This window comes from Apus apus, chromosome 5, assembly GCF_020740795.1.
Source record: "Apus apus isolate bApuApu2 chromosome 5, bApuApu2.pri.cur, whole genome shotgun sequence".
Classification (NCBI taxonomy): Eukaryota; Metazoa; Chordata; class Aves; order Apodiformes; family Apodidae; genus Apus; species Apus apus.
The window spans coordinates 7,264,456-7,278,179 of NC_067286.1; the positions used below are offsets into that span (position 1 = coordinate 7,264,456).

General features: G+C 37.4%; 1 protein-coding gene across 3 annotated transcripts in view; it reads left to right on the forward strand.

Moving 5' to 3' along the window:
• The first annotated feature begins 23 nt into the window (after positions 1–23).
• The window catches only part of DNAJC24 (DnaJ heat shock protein family (Hsp40) member C24), a 35,121-nt gene continuing 21,420 nt past the window's right edge, over positions 24–13,724 (forward strand). Inside the window, exons 1-2 of one of the 3 annotated variants that reach the window (XM_051620196.1) lie at positions 24–62; positions 1,527–1,667. In XM_051620196.1, coding sequence (XP_051476156.1) covers positions 1,560–1,667 — 108 coding nt within the window. In that variant the 5' untranslated portion in view covers positions 24–62; positions 1,527–1,559. Of the gene's footprint in view, positions 63–122; positions 145–539; positions 1,331–1,526; positions 1,668–13,724 lie in introns of those variants that run through there. The other 2 variants (XM_051620197.1, XM_051620195.1) reach the window with 2 other exon arrangements.

A 13,724-nucleotide genomic window follows, 5' to 3' on the forward strand; every position in this document is an offset into this window, starting at 1 on the left:
GGCTGTTTCTGGCCGGACGAGTTACCCGCGGCACCCGCTGCCTCGGCCGGCGGGGCGGGCAGGTGGGTCTGGCTGCGGCCGCGGGGTTTGGTGCGGCCGCCGCTGCCGCTGCGGAGCCGCGGGCTCGCGTCCCCCCCGCGGGCGGTAACGGGGGGTCGGGAGGGACGGGCTCCTCGGGCCCCCGCGCTGCGGTGGCGGCGGGAAGCGGCGGGAAGGCTGGGGCTGCCGGAGCCGCCCTGCCGCGGCCTCCCTGGCTCCCCTGCTGCCGCGTCCCGCCTGCCCCCGCCTCGGTGTCGGTCGGCGCGGAGCTGCTGCTGTGGGGCGGGTCCGCTGTGGCTCCTCGTCCCGGGCGGGTGGGCCGAGGAGGCGCGTCCCGGGGCGTTTTCCGCGTGTTTTTAAAAACCCTCGTGGGTTCCCGAGGGAGAGAGGGGCCTTGGTGGAGGAGGCTGTGGGAAGGGAGGGCGGGGAAGACCTGCGTGGCCTTTCCCCACAGGGAGGGCGGGGGGAACCACGGCTGTGGCTCTGCCAAGTTTGAAATGCATGTTTTTCTTCCCCCGTGCAAAAATGATGTAGTCCGAAGGGCTCCAGAAACGAGTTTTAGTGCTGAAGTGGGAAAGAAAAAAAACAATCCCATTTCGTTCTTTCGACAATGAAAAGGCAGCTTAGGAAGCCTGTGAAGCTCTTCCCTACTGACAGTGCTATTTCTTACCCGAAAGTTAGTGATAAACCAGCAACTGCAAGGTTGGGATTTCAGCACACCTGAGAATATGTTTGAAGCTCGAGTATTTCCGTGCTCTTCCTGGCATTTTATTCTCCTGTTTGTTTTTTCATTCTGGGTCATCAGCTTGATGCTAAATGGCCAAAAATAAAGAGCACACAACTAGTTAGGTTTTTACTTAGGAACCTGTGCTGACTCTATGTGCTTTTATTGATTTTAATTTTATTATATTTTTTGCTTTTATTTGCTCTTCTACTTTAATATTAAAAAAAGTTAGCCCTTCATATCCAGCAGGGTCTATACCTTGAATATCATTGTGCAAAAACCAAGCCATAACTCTTTGTCTTCCTGCCTGTATCTCATTCCTGAGTTGGCAAAATATCACACTTATGCACTTCATTTTTTTTCATGTATTAAGTATAGTACTGCTTCAAAATAAGCAGTGTGTGTTTTCCTAAGTGCATGTATAAGAAGTGTGTAAGTAACATGGGTAGGTTCATAATGGTTCACACAGTTAAAATGCAAAATGATTTTAAAGGCATGTGGACAGCTGCTGAAACATGATATACTAAGGAATTGGGACAGGAAACAGTGTAACATAAATCACTTCAGGTATGACAACCTGTGGGATGGAATGGCTCTGTGAATTAACCTGTTTGTTTGCACTGTGCTTCTTAGGGAGGGGTGTAGATGTGCTCGATGTGCTGCGATCTGTGATCCTCGAGCTTGTCACATTTCCTCATTTTTGCTTTTGTCAACTGTTTTTCTTTCAAATTGTAATTATATTGATTTAATTTTTCTCGCACAGTGCTAATAAAGGGATTCCAGAGCTGGTCAGACTATGGCCTTTGGAAGGATTACACAAAAGGACTGGTACAAAATCCTGGGTGGGAAGCCATCGGACAGTCCGGCAGAACTGAAACGGAAGTACCAAAAACTTGCTTTGCTAGTGAGTATGATTTTGTTATTTAAGATGTGTAAAAATAAACTGGATAATTGCGGGGTTTGCTTTTACATTTTTTGTATATAAATATGATTAATCAGAGTGTGTTTGGAGTATCAGCTCACTGAATCTGGTTTAAATGTGGAAAAAAAAAACATCTGGAGCTTATGAGTTAGCATTTGCAAAGGGGTGTTGTTGTGTTCTGGTTCCAAAACGCTGATATGTCTCCCAGCTTAGATAAACATCTATGGCATGAAACATTGAATGGTTAAGGTTGGAAGGAACCTTAAAGATCATCAGATTCCAACCTCCCTGCTATGAGCAGGGACACCTCACAACAGACCAGGCTGCACAAAGCCTCATCCAACCTGGCCTTAAACAGCTCCAGGGAGGGAGGATCAACAATGTCTCTAGACAACCTATTCCAGCACCTTACTACCATCATGATGAAGAGTTTCTTCTGATGTCTAACCTAAATCTTCCCTCTTGCAGTTTAAAACTGTTACCCCTTGTCCTATCACTGCCCTCTCTGGTGAAAAGCCTCTCCCCAGCTTTTCTGTAGCCCCTTCAGGTACTGGAAGGTGCTGTAAGGTCTCTCTGGAGCCTTCTCTTCCAGGCTGAATAGCCCCAACTCTCTCAGTCTATCTGCATTAATGAACTGAACAACATACTTGTTCACCACATGCTGGATAATCAGGCACACAAGTCAAAAAGGTAATTGTTTGTAGCACATAGTCATGAAACTTGTTAATTGATGCTTTGTGTATTTACTGTCATGTGCAGTTACTGTTCTCAGTGCAACCCTTGAATATATGAGGATCAGATGCAAAAAGCAGAAATAATTTATTTTTAATAGTCTGCAGTTATTAAAAGGAAACTGCATGGGAGAAAAATGTTTTAATATCCATTTTATTTGAAAGTTGCTGGTGCATTTTTGTTGGGTTATGTTTTTGGTGATGTGTTAAGACTTGATGTCCTGTGAATTTTCTTAATTTTTCCTGTACTCCTGATATATGTGTATAAAAATATCAGACCTTTACCAGATAACTTCATGTGGTTATGCTTGTGTTTTACTCCTTTTCCTGAATTCAGGCTTTTTGCTCAAAAGCTGCTTTGGCCTGGATTTCTGAAGAAAATAGGGTGTGTGGGTTTTCATACTCTTGACTGTTTTCAGCCAAATTAGATAGGAATTTATTTATCATGGTAATTCTGTTTTCTCTAAATTTCTTGAAAACTGACAACTTGGTAGAGAAGAAGGAAGAAGGTGAGCAGAAGTCAGTTTTTACATATTCCTTTAGGTAGCTACTAGTCAGATTATAAGTATTGGCAGGGCATTAAAGAGCACATGCACAGCTCATCTTGCTTGCTTTGAGATGTCAGAATGAATGTGTTAAGAAGTTGGGAGTTTTAAGAAAATGCCAGTCAGTGGAAGTTTGTTAGAGTTGGAATAAATTAGTGGGTTGGTATTTTGGTGTTTTTTGTTTGCATGTGGAGGGGGGCTGTTGTTTGGGTTTGGTTTGGTTTTGTTTCTCTAGCTCCTGCAAAAACTGTTTTAAAGGTCATTTCAAGAGCATGTTCCAAATTTACACATTTTTATACTCTTCAGTTGAATTTGCAATCCTGCTGTACCTCTACTCCTTCTCAGTGCTTCCTGCTAACTCATTTCTTTGTCTGAAACTGATCTGTGTACTTAGAGTCTTAAGTTTCAACACTTTACAGGGTTTTTTCATGCAGATGTAGGACAGAAATCCGTTGGTCCTCACTATTAATATTAGAAGAATCAATACAGGACAGCACTTTGGAAACCAAGCTTCTTAGAACTGCTTTTAATAGAAATAGTTCTTTCCTTGGACCTCCTGATGTTTTTGTTTTGCTGAGTTACTAATAAAATGTGAATAAAATATTAATAATTATCTATTTGTCCTTAATGAAAACAATATGGGGGACCACAGTGTAAAATACCTATTCCATTCAGATAGGGGGCTGATTTAAACTCAATACTGTAATGGAATTAATAGATTTTTCTCTCACTATGGATCTATGTAGAATAATGGAATTAAAATAATACGCAAAGTACTGCTCTGAACCTGCACTGTGCCATTCCTGTATCAATTTTTAAATTAAACTGACCCTTTGTGTTACATTGCAGTACTTTTATGTAATTTTTTTTAAGTGTATGAAGTGAGAATTGCTGGAATTTACAACTGGCTGGTAACTGTAGTTTTAGAATATTAAAATATTGGTTTAATATCCAAGCTTTTCTTTAGAGCATGTGTTTTTTCAAACTCATTGCTTGGTGCTCTTTATTAGAAAAGTCAGTGAGAATTGTTAGAGAAAATGAAGATCCTTTCTTGCTTTCCTTATTTTGCTATTTGATTCAGAATTCTTTTGCTGTGTGTGATGGATCTCTCTGACTAAAAAGCCACACTGATGTTTGCTTGTAGGTGTTTTCTCCACGGCAGATCTGGTGTTTGCCAGTTGTTGTTACTATACATCCTGTCTCTATTAATCTTTCTCTTTTAGCTGAGCTGTTACAGGCTCAACTTACTTGTCCACTTACTACTACACCATCTATTACAGTCAGTCTGTAAAAGCATAGTAGTAATTAAAACATTATTTTAATGCACCTTAAAAACTCATTGGATATAGGAGTGACTAGAGACTACACTACATACCTTAACTGAAAGGAGTCCATATAGGACATAATTACAGTATGAAAGTCATTGCCACAAATGATGTTGATTCCAAGGGATTCCATGGTTGAAAAGGTTGTTATATGTTAATGAAAAAAAGCCTGCCATGGCATGTTAATACAGAAAATACTCTCTTTGATTCAGCAGTCTATGAATGATGGGCTTCTGAATAGTGGTGGAATATATAAGGGAGTTGTATGTTCATCCTCTCCTGGTACTATTCCCTGGGTATCCACTGTTCAGTGTTAGTAAAAAGCATAGCACTGGATGAGGTATTTCATCTTACCTGTTGTGCCCTATTCATATGAAGTAACTCCTTTACTCCCCAAGGAAAGCTTGTACTTAAAGCTATTGATAGCTTCACACCTCGACATGACAAAGTGCTCATTTTGGTTTTCTAAATATGTTGGAAATGGTGGAAATAGCAGTAGTATTGGTATGGGCAGAGAACAGGTCTACCTGCAGGAGCTTTTATGGACTGTGATACTAGTTGATTATCTGAGTAGCTCTGGTTTAGAAGCTGGAGTAGCAGATGAGCACAGCCATGTATTGCCTATTAAAAGATTTCATGACAAATTCTATGGTCAGTACAGAAAGTTTTCTGACTCATATAGCAGTAGAAATTAACCTCCTGAAGAACTGTGCTGTGATAATTACCCGAAAATCCAAAAGTTTACAAAGCAACTTGGATCTTGGATACCGTTTGCAGTTAATATGACATTCATGCTGTAATTGTGAATATTCTGATCACAGATACTCATTACCATCAAGCATAATAGATGGTGGAATTTATTTTTTAAAAGAATTCTGCTGTTAAAACAAAAATGGCACGTCTGATTCCAAGCCTTCTTCAAATGATCCCCAGTGCTTCACGTTGAGCATTTGCTTTTTGCCATCTGCTAATGTCTGTTTGTCAACACATGTATGCTTAGCATCTTGAATAAACAGGCAGATGTAAATTTCCAAAGCTGAAAAGAGTTGAAGATCTTGCCATATGTCATCTAAAAGATAACTGTTTTTGTAGTTAAATCTGAGGACTCCGGACTGACCTTAATAATACAAATAGCATGCAATTAAAATAGTGGAAGTGTAGGTTTGTAAGAATGATTTCTTAAGCGCAAATTAGCTTAAAACTGATTAATTTAAAAAAATATAACTTATTTTTGTTGTTTTTACACAAATTTGTGATGGAAAACATTAATAATCCATAACAAATAAAACTCTGTAGATGCACACTACTGGAGTGAATACATTTATTTACCATTTTGCTATATTTTGCATTGCTAGACTTAATTTTTTTCACTCAGTCAGATGACAACATATGTTTACGTGAATTATTTTACTACAGATAATATCAGTTCCATCTTTAAGGGCAGTATTAATTTGATACAGACAATTGTGCTGGTTTGGCCTATAAGTAGTGACATTTTTTAAATTATTTTTTTTTCTCCTCACCCTCCAAGTATTTCAGTAAAAGTTCATATTTACAAGATTTCCTTGCAACTTAATGAAACTTACATTTATTACTTTTAAATTCTTGAGTACTTATGTGACTCTGATACCTGAATCATCTTGATACTTTGTTATTGTAACTGCCAATAGCAGCTGAAGATGAGAATTTTGGGCACAAAATGTGACACTGGCCGTTTTAGAAATAGCTTAATTTTAAAACAAAATCAAAACTTTTCTGTGTGCTGACTCATATTTCAGTATCTTCTTTAGCACGGAGATTCCTTGATTGACTGTTTTAAGTTCATGCTAAAGTGCTTTCTGAAGCACAGAAGATTTGCAGTTTCCATAGTCTGGAAGGAATCACAACAGATTTTGAGAGTTAATATGTTGTCTAAGAAGTAGGAGTTGGACTTTAATCTTCTATCTTTGGAACATGCTGATGCTTTTGCAGTATTTGGGTTATATGAGCCTTTTTACCCACAGTTACATACACAGTAGTTCCAAAAATATTTCTTTAATGGATAAACAGATTTTATGCTCTATACTTAGTTTTTTGAGGTATCCATACAGTTTTTAGGAAAAGATAGGGCTTATATTCCATTTTTGAATGTGTACAAAATTAATAAAGGATTAAATTAGTGTAACAAAAATAGGATACTGAGGGGAAAAAATCATACCAGCTGATAATTGGCACATTTTTTACATTTCATTTTGGTCTAGCACTTTGCAGTTGAAGAATGAATTGCCAGATTGTTTTCAAATTTTAATGTAGTTGCTCTGTATTTAAAAATACGTGGGGTTTTTTTTTTTCTCTCTGTATTTTTACAGGGAACAGACTCACCAAACACATAAGCTTTGTCTAGTTGAAAATCAGGTGTCTGTTCCTGTTGATGCTGATGGTATTATAGGATAACTTTCATCTGGAAAAAAATTATTGTGCAAGAAAATTACATGCTGCTGTTACAGTGTGTGCCCTAATCTTAAAGAAAATCTATGTAATTTGAGCAGGGAGTATGTGGGAAGCTCTTTTTTAAAAAATATGGTATGGAAATAAAATGTGCCATTTAATACACAGTGTTGCAAAGATTATTTCCTTTTGATCGAAAGGGGTGGTTTCAAACTCTGTTTGAAAAAAGCAGAAAATTTGAATAAAGCCTCTGGCATAGGGGAGTATGACTCTTGGCAACAGTAAAAAAGGGCAATAATAGAAATTTGATATAATGAAGCAAAATAACTTCAAGAAGAGATTGTTCCATTAAACTTGTGCAGAGGAAAGGCATCTTTCTGGAAAGAGAAAAGATCAGTTGTATCGTATCAGGTTTATGTAGATGTCTAAATTCTGCAATCCCAGGAAATGCAGAGTGCATTTATTTAAAATGAAATGCCTGCTTCCATGCTTGTTGTGCTAAAGTTTCTATTAACATTGTGTTAGCCCAGGAAGTGCTTGCCTACTGACAAACATCTTTTCATCCCGAGTTTCAGTTGAGAATTTGAATTTTTAAAATTAAAACACTGAGTCTTGAATCAGAAGTCTCATAATAATGCTTTTCATAAGAAAAATTATGCAGTGTGTCTATTCTTTTTTAAATCTCTTTTGCAGGTGGTGTTTTTTTGTTTGTTTGATACCAGCATACTTGTTAGAGACAGTTAACAGCTCATTTGTAATGTGACAGTATAAACAAAACAGGTTTAGGGCAGGCTGGTTGTAGCTTGACTGAAGTTAATGTAATTGCAAGAGAGAGAAAGATAAGCCACTAAATTTCATACAAATTGCTATTGTTTTAACACTCCTGGTAGTTGTATTTTGAACTGCTCTTTACATCTGATTTACTACTTTTAACCTTAATAAAACAAAGGGGGCATATTTTCAAGCTGGGACCTGAAATATTGATTATTACCTTTTACAGTATGTAGTGAGCCCCTCAGTGTTCAAGAATTCACTAATTCAAACAGCTTGATTAGCCAGATCCTGATCATGCTGATGTTCTTGCTGCTGTTTAAGCTACAAGAGCTTTTGTTCAATTCATCTACCTGTTTTTTGGTGGATTTTTGTTGGTTTTCTTTCTCAGAAGAGGTCATAATGATATTCAATAGAAAGTCTGAAGAACAAATATTTACCCTGGCAATGATCGTGTTGCAGTAATGGGGAACTTTGATCAATCTGAATGATATCACAAATGTGTTGCATGTGTCAAGATGGCACTTGAAAGCCAAACATCCTGGAGATGCATGATGCTGCCACAGAGGCTGCTGCATCCCAGCAGTCGGAATTTGTGAGGATGGTGGTGGCAGTTGATCCTTGGGCCTTATGTGCTCTTGTTAGGGTGACTGGCCAATGGGAGTGTGTGTTCTACATAATTGGGCAGCTGGCTAATCAAATGAAATGCAGTGATTAACCAGTTAGTGCTCTGATTGGTCAGCAACCAGCTGGAAGGCATGCTCTGGACACATCCCCTACAAGAACAGGCAGAGAAAGGTATCCTGACTTGCAGAAGAGGGGAGGGAGAGAGGTTATGGCCGTAGGTGATGAGAATAAGTTAGCATAGTAGGAAAAGGCACATATGATAATATTGGCCTGTAGTCTGCAGGATTCCTGTTGTTAGAGGAAAGTGTCCACCATATGTCAGTTTATATGGAAATGATGTCTCACATTTTATTACTTTGTAATGTGTAATTTTTATATTGTGTGGTGGTGGTGGTTTTTTTTAATGCAGGTGAATTTTAACAGGAAGGCAGTGGAAACATCCCTAGAGCAGAAAGTTATTTTAGCTGTTGTATAGAATATGAGAGAACCCATAGCACCACAAAATAAGCCAGCAAGTAATAGATTGCTTATCCAGGTAGTTCAGCCAGTTTTGAAGGTAATGTTAGTTTGGAAGATTATCTCTAAATTTAATCTATTTAGTTGCTGGGTTATTGTCCCTTTGTTATGATGAGCAGCTTCCGATACTTCATCCTCTGTAGTTTTAAGGGAGATACCTAAGAAGAAAATGGGCATTAGGCAACGGAAATGTGGGATTTGGATGATGGGTGCTTGGCTGGTAGTGTTATTTGTGTTCTGCAAAGGAATTTGATGCCTCTCTTCAACATTTTGTGTGCTGCTTATTGATTGTAACAATATCTTAAAAATAGAATCTGCACGGTCTTTGGTAGGCTTTTTGTGAAAGGTGTTCCATGCTTACAGATATTCACTGTGTCCTGAGGTAGTATAAAATTAAAATGCTGATTAAAAATAAAATCTTGTGTACTAGCTTATTGAAGTCCATAAAAATGGTTTCTTAACATTTATGTGTTCTTTTAGCACTATTGAAAACATACTGAAATAGTTTTATATTGCATGGTGTGCTTTTATGTCATTTCTGAAGTGAGTTGTCTGAAATAAAAATCATGTAACAAAAGATTGGAATTAAAGCACAAAGAAGGAAGATAAATAGACCACAGTAATGTTTTCACATAGGTAAATGGCCCAATTATTCTGACCTTTGAGCACCCACAGTACCTTGAGTTGCTAAACATTTTCAAATCAGACTATTTATTTAAGTGCCTATTTCTGAAATTTTAACCACTGTGTCAATTATTTAAAGAAGCTAGAATTCCAGAATATGGATTTGAAGGATGATAAATGGTAAAGGTAGGATCAATCATCTCAGAAGTAGTGTGTGTATAAGGATCACTTACTGCTATTAAATGAAATTAACCACATTTGTGTTGAATCTGAACCAGTAAGGAGATTTTTAAAATACTGTGGTATGATGTAGTAACTTAAAAGCTTAGTATTTGGAGGACTTATGTATTATTTTTTTAAGATTTAAATAAATTACTTGTGTAATTTTGCTTTATGTTTAAAGTACATAATATGACAGCTATGGAAATATATAAAAGCAACACATTCCTTGTTTCCTTCATCTGTAAACATAAAAACTGTGCCAGTCTCCATGTTTTGTCTTTTCCTTGGCCCAGTGGATCATGAATGGTTTCTCATGTCCCATTGAGCCCAAATGCTCAGCAGACATGAGCTCATCTGAACTGATTTAATGCAGAAGCAAATTCTTACACCCAAATTGTCGTCTTGTGGGACACTTTGTAGATAGCCTGTATTATTATATTAAGAAAGTTCTGCTAATTTTTTGTTTGCCAGTCATTTGGATAAACTATCTGTCATTTAATTTTCACTATGTTAGAAGTAACACTTTAAGGCTAAAAAGTTAATAGATATTTAGTAACAACTCACAGTCTGCCTTGGATTTATGACCCAGGAATGTCTTGTGGTCAAAGGAGGTAAAGATGAATTTTTCTGAGCAGCATTTTAGTTAAACATTTTTCTTTTCTTGATGTAAACATTAAATAGTAACTGATCAAGTGTTTGAGGAGAGACTGAATTAGAGATCCTCATTTAAGAGGTATTTACCTCCTTTCAGAGCATGCCAGCAATCTGGTGTTGGCTCCTGCTGCTGCAGAAGAGCAATGTTAAGTACAGGCTTGATAGGATTTGCTCAGCTTAACTATGACTTTTGTAAATATTGCTATTGAAACTCAAGTAACACAATTGTTGGATTATTCTTCTATAGCTATTGATCTTACCCTCAGTGATGACTTAATCTTTTCATCTACATCTCTTAACTATTCCTTCCTAAAATGGGGAAGTTCTGTAAAGTCTTAGACCATCTATATAGAGTGATTATTAAAGAGCAATAATAAATTCTGTGATTGGAGTATACTCTTGTTGCATGATTTCCTTGAGTCATCTGGAAGATATATCCTTTCAGTAGTTAGGTGGACACACTGTCAGAGTTGTTCCCTTACTGCAAATGGAGAAATTTGCCAACCGTGACCAACCTCAAATTAGAGCTTAAATTAACACCAAACTTGTGATCAATCCAGATAGTAATTAATCCTTTACGCTATCAGTGTGAGTAAATCCAATCCAAATGAGATGCAAAGTTTGTGATTCTTTGGATTATGTTTGTAATTGTTTTGTCACTGTGGCTATGAAGTTTTGAAATAACTGAATGCTGATAGGTTTTTTGGGGTTTGTTTTGTTTTTTCAAGTGTTGGTATGATATCCATGAAATGGAGTGTTTGTGCAGAAGTCATAGCATGCTTCATGGCCACTGATTTTAAGGGCTGAAGTTTCTCAAGGTGTTTTAAACTTAGTTGGCATTACCTAAAATATGAAAGTATTGTCTGTACAACAAGCTGTGATGCTTCTGTTTTTATTTGGATGCAGTGTATTATGTTTACTGATGTATCTATCAAGTTAAGTTGCCTCATAAGAGGTAGGTGGTTTCTTCATGGGTTTTGCACCCAAATGTTTTCTAAACCGAGTGTTAAATTCTGTTAATATTTAGCTTTTCATGTCCATTTAAAAAGGGACAATTTGACTGGCACCTAACCTGTTATTTTGAGATCATGAATGGCTTCAGATACTGTGGATGTTCTGTATTGCTTCTAGAGTTAGGGAAAGTTGAAATAAATACTTTTAAGGAAAAGAAACAAACAACCCAAAACCCAAAATTACCAGCAACTTCAGAAGTGTTATGCAAATGTTACAGTTATGGCCACTCATAAATAATTTTTTTAAATAAGTCCTCCATTCTTCAGCTCTTGCTTTCCACAGTGCCTTTCTAGAGTGCCTTAGGGACTTTGATACATTATGCTTAAATCCAACCTCTTTAATGTGTCTGTCTGGTTTTAGGCATTCCAAATACATTTGCAAATTAATGGTACACTTTGGTTTGGTTTTAGTGACAGTCATTTGGGGCTTGGGAGGCAGAAAGAAGAAACTGCTTTGTGCTCAGCAGTTCTTAGGATGTCGTGGAGTATCAAAGTAGTTTACTTTCTTAACCTGCAGAAAGATGCTCATCTTGCAAGTTGTGGTGGCAGCTGAAAACTACTGCCTCTAACTGCCTGTTCCTGCCCTTCTGCCAGATGTTAGTCAGCCAGGAAACAGTATCCTGTGGGTTTACCTTCACTACTGTACATGTCAGCTGGAACAGTTCATACCTGCTTTTGCAGTACCTTAAGGAGTCCTCGTTGTTTCTTTACTAATACAATACAGGGTTCTGGATGTTGCTTTCACCTGAAAGCAGCATATGCCTGTACTAGTTTCCTAACAGTTTGTGTAACTGGTATTATTGTATGACTAGGGCCACATTAACTTTTGCCTAAACAATGAAACTTTGTTTAATGTGACATTTAACAGCATTAATTGTGAGCAGAGGGGCCAGACTTTTAAAGGGATCTTTTTTAAAGTTCCTTTTGTATTTTTTTTTACCTTTATACTCCTGTAAGTTTTAATGTTTCATTTCTTTCTTTTGCTAGTTTTTGGTAGGTTTTTTTTTTGCTTTATCTTTTCCTGCTGTGTTAGTATAGTTTCTAAAAGGCTTTTTAAAGTAGCTTTTGAGGCTCTTGGGTGGCTCTTTGTAGGAGCCATGGAAGAAGAAGAAAATGAAGCTGTTTCTAAAGATGTAGTTTCTAGTATCCACAAGTTGTTTTCTTTCCTCACTTACATACCTTCATTAGTCAAAGTAATCTTTGCTTCTATTTATACAACATGTGATTTTCTTTTTTGTCACTAGAAGTTGAAACTTTTACTTTTCATTTCACCATTGAGTTTGTTCAAGAGCTGAAAAGGGCATTGACTATGGAAGTTATGTGAGGTAATTACTTGCTGTTTTGTCAGACTCTTCTCTTTCTCAGTATGATGGGGTTAGGTCTTTCCAGAGGCTGAGGAATAGGGGGTGAAAGGACTAAGGGTTTGTTACATAGGTTTCCATAAGATAGCCTAGTTATTGCTGCTGCAGGAATGGGGTCCATATCCCTTGCCAAAGTAATAGGTTTTCTTTCTCATCTTGGGAAAGTTCTTGAAAGTTCTTCAAACAAGAATCTGCAATTGCTTGTTTTTGCAGGGCCAGCTGGAGTACTTGAAAGTAGCAGGTCCATGAAGTGTTCCCTTGAACAAAGTGGAGACCCACTGTAAAGAGTTAAGACAATCGGGGAGTGTAAGGTCCAAGTGGTGGTATCATGGTACTAGGTACCATGATCAAAGCAATTGCTTTAGAAAAGGATTCTGGTTATACCTGATATAATCTTTAGATTTTAATAGTTTACTGCAGAGAATAATATAACTTCTTAGTGTAAAACCAGCTGCAATCAGAGGACTTTTACAAGTAGCATCGAATTGAAATTTACTATTTCCATCGAAGTTGACATTTGTTTGTATAAAAGTATAGTCAGATTTACAGTGGCAATGCTGCAACATATGGGGATTTTAGCAGGAGCCACTAAAAAGCAGATCTCTTCAGATTTTTCAGATGGCTTTCAGCTCAGTTTCATGCCCAACTTAACAAAAGATTAAGATTTTCCGTTGAATAATAGAACCATTCAAAACTGTGGTCAGAAATTAAGGTTATCAACCTGTGTGACCTAAATGTGAAAGAAGATTAATCAGAGAGAATGTTGAGAAAGTTTAAAGTATATTTAAGCAAGGTAACTTGAAAAGAAAAATCCAATATGCAAATGATGTGTTTATGACAGTGTACTTTATTATATGATAATTTTTTTAATCCCACTTTAGAGGATTCCAGTGAATTTTCAAGAATTTGCAGCATTAGGTTGAGAGTAACATCCTCTGTGTTTTTACTGGTGAATGCCAGTTATGTGCTCTGCATAACTGTTGCATGTTGCTGTGTACATTTAATCCTCATTTTTTCATTCTGGCTATTTTAAAAATAGCAAGTTAAGTTGTCTATGGGTGTTTTCTTTAAAAATTGTTCATTGGATAATGGATAACCAAAATGATGTGGAAAAGTTCCATTTTTCTCCTATGTGCTGTCTGGGTGATGCTTTTCTGCAAATATTTTGTTATGGTAACAGTTCTAGCAGCAATAATATAATCTGAAATACTTCTGGTGATTCT